The sequence below is a fragment of the Colobus angolensis genome, unplaced genomic scaffold, assembly GCF_000951035.1.
Source record: "Colobus angolensis palliatus isolate OR3802 unplaced genomic scaffold, Cang.pa_1.0 Scaffold248, whole genome shotgun sequence".
In the NCBI taxonomy this organism is placed as follows: Eukaryota; Metazoa; Chordata; class Mammalia; order Primates; family Cercopithecidae; genus Colobus; species Colobus angolensis.
The window spans coordinates 2489993-2498212 of record NW_012115688.1 but is presented as its reverse complement, the minus strand read 5'-3'; the positions used below and the strand labels follow the sequence as shown (position 1 = coordinate 2498212).

At 39.3% G+C, this 8220-nt stretch overlaps 1 protein-coding gene across 1 annotated transcript in view; it reads left to right on the top strand.

The window, feature by feature from the left end:
• The window catches only part of TERF2IP (telomeric repeat binding factor 2, interacting protein), a 9716-nt gene extending 1889 nt beyond the window's left edge, over positions 1 to 7827 (top strand). Inside the window, exons 2-3 of the mRNA XM_011946032.1 lie at positions 4973 to 5124; positions 6603 to 7827. Coding sequence (XP_011801422.1) covers positions 4973 to 5124; positions 6603 to 7010 — 560 coding nt within the window. The 3' untranslated portion in view covers positions 7011 to 7827. The remainder of the gene's footprint in view (positions 1 to 4972; positions 5125 to 6602) is intronic.
• Positions 7828 to 8220: the final 393 nt, after the last annotated feature.

The window sequence follows — 8220 nt, the reverse complement described above, 5'->3', positions numbered from 1 at the left end:
AATTTATCTTGTCCTTCCTGCCCACCAGTTACCGACGGGATAGGTGGCTTCTTGTGTTTCTTTTAAGGGATATTCCACAGACTCCTTTTTAAAAAAGATTGCTGCTATGTGCAGGTAGATTCACTATAAAGGCGTATCAGACTTGTTTATTTTAATGCTGTGGCGTAACTGAATGCCTGTGGACTTAAGGTTCTCGGCATTTGGAAGGTCTCTTCCTGGTCTTGCTTAGGTGAAGTGAATTTTTAATGCAGTTGAGTTGAAAATTGGAGTTCCGTATGCCTAGGATGCAGGGCTAGGCTCTTAAGATGTACTTATGACGTATCTGGCATTGACAACTTAAACTGACAGAACCTTTTGTTTAAAGAGGCATGCTGCTTCTCCTCCCCCTCCCTAATCCTCCCACCTTTTCTTTGCCTCTATCGCTACTCCATTTAACACTTGGAGTCTGGGGAGTAAAATCTTTTTCTCTTGTTCAGTATGCTTAGTAGGAATTTTGTTTTTGGTAAAAGTGACGTTTCGGCTTCATTCATTCAGCAGATATTTGAGTGCCAGACATTGTTGTCCCGCTGGAATATAACAAATAAAAGTCTGTGTGGTCATGGAGCTTATAACATGCTAACTGGGGAGTGGTAAGGGCTATGGAGAAAAATAATTTAAGAATGTAAAGGTTGAGGAGGAGGTTTTTCCTATAGGGTGATAAGAGAAGGTGACGCTCATAAGCTGATGTTTAAGCAGAGACTGAAGGAAGAGAAAGAGCAACCCAGGTGGATATCTGGGGAAGAGTGTTCAGGCAGAGGAAGAAGCCAGGGCAAACGCCCTTACGTGGGAGTGTGACTGGTGTGTTTTTGGAGCCACCAAGAGAACAGAGTGGCTGTAATGGAGTAGGAGGAGAATTAATTTCGCAGATGAGGTTAGTGCTATGTGTATGGGTGAAGTATGTCATCATGTAAGGCCTTGCTTTTATTTTTATTTTATTTGTATATGTTGAGACAGGGAGTGCAGTAGTGTCACACAGCTGGAGTGCAGTAGTGCGATCACGGCTCACTGCAGCCTTGACCTCCTAGGCTCAGTGGATCCTCCCACCTCAGCTTCCCAAGTAGCTGGGACTACAGGCACTTGTCAGAACATCTAGCTAATTTTTGTATTTTTTTGTAGAGACAGGATTTGGCCATGTTGCCCAGGCTGGTCTCAAACTCCTGGGCTCAAGCAATCTACCCAACTTGGCCTTCCAAAAGTGCTAGGATTCCAGGTGTGAGCCAGCATGCTGTGTCCAGGCCTTGCTTTTAAATCTGTGATGTTGGGACTATTGGCAAGCCGTTTGGAACTTGGGACAAAATTAAGCTGGATTCATCCTATCCGTCTAAGTAATCTTTTGATAATAAAATATGTAAATGTAAAAATTAAAAAATGCTAAAATGAGTAAGAGAAGATATGAATGAATATATCAGTACAGTGGGAGTTGCTCTGAACCATTTGTGGTTCAGTATGCTGCCTGATTTGCCAGAAGAAAAAAAGTAAAAAATATTAGCATGGTGGTAAGTCATGAAGCCAAAAAGACTAAGAAAAAGTTTTATATATTTGATTACCTGAAAATTAAGAACTTCTCATGATAAATAAAGTCAGAGGGCATGCTGGAAAAACATTCCCAATACATTGCAATAGACTTAGTTTCTTTAATGTCTAAAGAGCTCTTTGTCATTAAGAAGTCATTAAGTAAAAAGAAAACTAATAGAAAAATGAGAAAAGGAAATGGAACAGGAAGTTCCCAGAAAAGGAAATAAATAAGCGGCCAATAAACAAATGAAGAAATATTCTATTATTAAATGAAAGTAAATCAGACCGGGGCGGTGGCTTACACCTGTAATCCTAGCACTTTGGGAGGTCAGGTGGCGGCAGATCACGTGAGGTCAGGAATTCGAGACCAGCCTGGTCAACATGGTGAAACTCCATCTCTGCTAAAACTACAAAAACTATCCAGGCATGGTAGCCTGCGCCTGTAATCCCAGCTACTCAGGAGGCTGAGGCATGAAAATTGCTTGAACCGGGGAGGGGCAGGTTGCAGTGAGCTGAGATCAAGCCCCTGCACTCCACACTGGGCGACAGAGCCAGAGTCCATCTTGAAAAAAAAAAACCAAAAAGAAAGTAAATCAAACCCTGAGCAGAGGGTCAGTATAAGCTATACTTTGACCCGTGAGATCTGTGAGATAATAAGTGTGTTGGAATTGTTGTGTATTTACTTGATGAATTGAGATAGCGTCCATTATACAAAATAGAAGAAAAGCTCCCCAAGTTATTTATTTTTTTAAGAAAATCAGAGCAAGGAGATGTTATATTTTATCTGTAAGATTGGCAAGGCAAAAGTCAATACAATGGATAATATCCAAAGTTAGTATATGGGAAAACAAGTATATTCCTACGTGGTTTTTTTTTTGAGACGGAGTCTCGCTCTGTCACCCAGGCTGGAGTGCAGTGGCGCAATCTCAGCTCACTGCAAGCTCCGCCTCCTGGGTTTACGCCATTCTCCTGCCTCAGCCTCCCGAGTAGCTGGGACTACAGGTGCCCGCCACCTCGCCCGGCTAGTTTTTTGTATTTTTTAGTAGAGACGGGGTTTCACCGTGTTAGCCAGGATGGTCTCGATCTTCTGACCTCGTGATCCGCCCGTCTCGGCCTCCCAAAGTGCTGGGATTACAGGCTTGAGCCACCGCGCCCGGCCTGTTCCTACGTTGTTAATAGAAATTGATACAATTTCTTTGGGGGACATTTGGACAATATCTGATGACATTTATAATGTATGTTCCCTTAAACATGGCAGTTTTGTTCTAGGAATTTATCCCGTAGATATACTCAGAGAACAAATGGGTACGTAACTGAAAAGGCAGTCTCCCTATTTACATACCCTTTTTCCTAGATCCTTTCCTAGAGGCAACCTTTATTATCATCCCTTGTCTGTTACATGTCCCCTTTGCTCGTAGTAGTACTAGCACACTAGACATCAGCTTACTCTGTGGTTTACTTTTTTTAAACTTATTTATCTTGAAGTGTTTGTGTGTCTGCACAAAGATTTTCCTCTTTCTTTTCTCATTGATTGCACAGTATTTCATTATGTGAATGAACAGTAATTTACTTTTTATTATAGAGAATTCCAAGCATTTACAAATAGAGAATAGTGTAATGAGCTATATTGCAGGTACCCATCACCCACCTTCACCTGATTGTAGTTCATGGCGTTTTTAAAATCTGTACCTTTCGTCCCAACTTCCTGGACTATTATGAAGCAAATGCCAGACATCATATCATTTTATCTGTTTTAGCATGTATCTCTCAAAGATAAGGCTTTTTTAGTTACTATTTAAGAATTTAATTACATACATACAGTAAAATTAACTTTTTATGGTGTACAATTATATGCATTTTAAAAACTTTATTTTTTATTGTGGTAAAATGTATATGCCATAAAATTTACAATTCAAATAGTTTTTTAAGTGTTCTGTTCAGTGGCATTATTAAGTGCATTCACATTGTTGGACAACTGTCAACCACCATCTGTATCTAGAACTTACTCATTTTCTAAAACTGAAACTCTATGCCTTTTATTATTTTCTGCTTTTAGGGGTCAGAAACATGCCTATTAAACACTAACTCCCCATTTCTCCCTCCTGTTAGCCCCTGGAAACAACCATTCCACCTTCTGTTTCTATGAATTCAGTCTTCCTAGATACCTCATACAAGTAGAATCATGTAATATTTGCCCTTTTGTGTCTGGCTTATTTCACTTTGCATAATAGCTTCACAGTTCATCCATGTTGTAGCATGTGTCAGAAGTTCATTCCTTTTTAAGGGTGAATAATATTCCATTGTATGTATATACTATGTTTTGTTTATCCATTCATCTATCAATGGGCATTTGGCTTATTTCCAGCTTTTGTCTATTTTGAATAATGCGGCTGTGAACATGGGTATGACTAGTATCTCTTTGAGACCCTGCTTTCCATTATTTTAGGTTTATGCCTAGAAATGGAATTGCTGGATCATATAGTAATTTTATGTTTAATTTTTTCTTTTTCCTTGTGAGTTGTCATCATGAAATTATATTGAATTTTTTGAGGGACTGCTGTTCTCTTTTCCAGTTATATGTGTTTTAAAATATGTTATATTTTGTAACCAGCACCCAAATTGGGATTTAGAACAATTCCATCATGAAAAACTCCCTCTTGCTGCCCCTTTGTTGTATATTTTAGTAAGCAGAAAAGGAGCAGAGTTAAATCTTCAGAGAACAAAATAAAGGGGAAGAAACAGGATGTTTAAATTTAGAAGGCCCTCCTTTTTGTACGTGGTATATGGTGGATTGTGGTACATGGCCCAGATCTGCTAGGAGAGCTGCCTTGCCCAAAGTCCTGTCTTCTTAGGGCTGCCACCATCCAGTGATTGATATTTGCAGAGTTACAAAGTCTCTGCTCCTTGGCCCCAGCTTAGTCAATTCTGAAGGGCCTTCCTAGCTCCAGAGTTGCCCATGGTTTTGGCTGAGGCCTTGTAACTCTTTGATAAATCAGCTTCTCTCTCTGCCGACTCCCGCTTTCCTTCTCTTCCACAAAGGTTTTCCCAATATCACTCCCCAATTCTTTAAATGTCAGTCTCCATCTCAGAATTTGTTTCCCAAGGAACCCAATTTATGAACCCAATTTATGACACATTTTTGTTAATTTGCAAAGTCTGTAAATACAAAGCAAAAAATGAATTAAACTTGAAGAGTGTTTTTTATATGTCAGTTTAAGAATATATCATCATTTAGATAGTACATCTTTTCAGAAGCAAGCATAGAAATGAGTGAATGAGCACGTCTTAGAATTTTTTTACCCTTCTGAATCAAAAACAGATGTCTTCTGATAGAAAAAAAAATGTGCAGGCCCACTCCTGGCCCAGAGCTCATACAGCAGACAATATATTTTTGGTTTGTGTAAAAGAGGCTACTGCTAATCTGTCCTGTTCTTCTCTTTAACAGAACCACAGAATAAGAGAACTCCAGATTTGCCTGAAGAAGAGTATGTGAAGGAAGAAATCCAGGAGAATGAAGAAGCAGTCAAAAAGATGCTTGTGGAAGCCACCCGGGAGTTTGAGGAGGTTGTGGTATGTTAACTAGATTTACTCATTATTTTTTTCCCTACCTTTATTCTTCTTAAAACTGATTATCCCATCCACCTTTTTCATCTACCTGGGGCTCAAGAAAGTGAGAGAGGAGTTCAAGATGGAAAGGGAAAATGGAAAATGGGACTGATCTGGGCTCAGACATGTTGCCCTGAAGCTTTTGCTTCACAAAGCTTTTAGTTTTTGGCAGAACAAGTTGAGGGGGAAAGGGAGAAAAATTGGGTAGAATAGGGACAGTTATATAAACAGTATAAAGCATCCCACTTTGAGTACTTGAATGTCAATATGTTTTCCAAAAAGTTTATAGTACTTTTTTTTTTTCTATTTTTTTGAGATGGAGTCTCGCTGTCACCCAGGCTGGAGTGCAGTGGTGCCCGCCATCTCAGCTCACTGCAGCCTCCACCTTCCAGGTTCCAACGATTGTCCTGCCTCAGCCTCCCGGGTAGCTGGGATTACAGGCACGTGCCACCATGCCCAGCTAATTATAGTAATTTTTTTTATCAAGCAAATTTAACTTTTTGTGTACTTTGACCTTTTTTGAAATGTTTTAGCTCTTCCATATTCAGTCTAGCTTCTATTACTCTGTTAGAATCCTATATTTAGTAATAGCTACAGAGAAAGACAGGAGTCATACAATAATGATAAGTTTTTTAAAGGTCCAAATTATATGTTTTTTCAGGATAAAGGGCCTTGTGAATTAACTTTTCATATTAACAAAGAAAAATGGTTAGGCTTCAGTCCAAACAGGGGAAATAATTTAAAGCTTCTGTAATTGGTGAGTGAAGGAATGCACAGAAATTGGTAGGATTTAGGGATTGTTGCTTTTTGTAGTCTGTGTTTTATTATTTGATATTTGGTTCATTTTTCATAAGCTTCTAACACTCAGCTCTCAAACATGACCTACCTAGGCCTCTTCTCGTATAGCAGGCTTTGTAATCTGTCTAACTAGTATAGCTTGGAAGCCCTAATATATTCATACAGCAATGCTTTTTGAGTACTTATTATGTATAGGCATTGGTAGGTATTGGAGATGTGGTGATGAGCAAAACATACAATTCCTGTCCTTAGGAGCTTACATTCTTGAGAGTGAAGTCAAATATTTAACAAACCTAATGAACGTGTGTGCACATATATGTGTGTCTGTCTTTATATGTACATTAATTTTTCATATTCAGTGTAGCTTCTAATATTCTATTGGAATACTGTAGTCAGTTATACACACATATACACATATATTCCCCCTACCCCCACACACGTGCATGTACACACACACACACGTACATATACATTCACATCAGACATGAATAAATGTAAGAGGGAACACAGCATATTAAGAGGAACTGAAGGAAGTCCAATGTGATTGGAATGCAGAGGGCAAGGGGGTGATAGTTAGAAGAGACCAGATATTGTAAGAATTCAAGGCTTGCTAATTAGGAGCTGGTTTTACTCATTCTGTCTAGGTGGATGAGAGCCCTCCTGATTTTGAAATACATATAACTATGTGTGATGATGATCCACCCACACCTGAGGAAGACTCAGAAACACAGCCTGATGAGGAGGAAGAAGAAGAAGAAGAAGAAAAAGTTTCTCAACCAGAGGTGGGAGCTGCCATTAAGATCATTCGGCAGTTAATGGAGAAGTTTAACTTGGATCTATCAACAGTTACGCAGGCCTTCCTAAAAAATAGTGGTGAGCTGGAGGCTACTTCCGCCTTCTTAGCATCTGGTCAGAGAGCTGATGGATACCCCATTTGGTCCCGACAAGATGACATAGATTTGCAAAAAGATGATGAGGATACCAGGGAGGCATTGGTCAAAAAATTTGGTGCTCAGAATGTAGCTCGGAGGATTGAATTTCGAAAGAAATAATTGGCAAGATAATGAGAAAAAAAAGTCATGGTAGATGAGGTGGTTAAAAAAAATTGTGACCAGTGAACTTTGGAGAGTTCTTGCATTGGAACTGGCATTTACTTTTTGACCATTGCTGCTGTTGCTCTGTGAGTCCTAGATTTTGTAGCCAAGCAGAATTGTAGAGGGGGATAAAAAGAAAAGAAATTGGATGTATTTACAGCTCTCCTTGAACAAATATCAATGTGTTTATGAAAGGAAGATCTAAACCAGACAGGAGTTGGTCTACATAGTAGTAATCCTTTGTTGGAATGGAACCCTTGCTATATCAGTGACAAAGTGAAAGGAAATTTAGGAGGCATAGGCCATTTCAGGCAGCATAAGTAATCTCCTGTCCTTTGGCAGAAGCTCCTTTAGATTGGGATAGATTCCAAATAAAGAATCTAGAAATATGGGAAGATTTAATTACGAGGCCTTGAACACGGATTATCCCCAAACCCTTGTCATTTCCCCCAGTGAGCTCTGATTTCTAGACTGCTTTGAAAATGCTGTATTCATTTTGCTAACTTAGTATTTGGGGACCCTGCTCTTTGGCTGTTCTTTTTTTGGAGCCCTTCTCAGTCAAGTCTGCAGGATGTCTTTGTTTACCTACCCCTCAGTTTTCATTAAAACACGCACACAACCCTAGAGAGTCTTAAAAATAATGTTACTTGGTTAATGTGTTATTTATTGAGTATAGTTTGTGCTAAGCATTGTGTTAGATTTAAAAAATTAGTGGATTGACTCCACTTTGTTGTGTCGTTTTCATTGTTGAAAATAAATATAACTTTGTATTCGAGTCTTGTCAGTAAGTGTTTTGATTGTATACACAAAACTTTTTAGGTATAAAAACCACAAAGGAACTAACAGTTATTGTTAATTACAACCGATAAAGTGGTTCCATTTTAGAGTGAATAAGCCATTGGAAAGATACTAGTTCTTCTGGATGGAGCAAAGAGAAGAGCTGCATCAAGGACTGTGAGAAGTGGCAAAATGAGCTGAACTGCTGAAAGCCAAAGGGGAGAGAAACCAATCAGGGACCAGCAGGTGGGTAGCAGAAGGTGTCAGGACCTCATCCATATTTCCTGGGCACTCATCATTCTCTAGCATATGCCACTAACAGGAATCTTGCAATAGGCACCTGCTTGAGGCTTTCTCTCTGCTTGAAGTGCTGTGGAGTTAATGCCCCTGT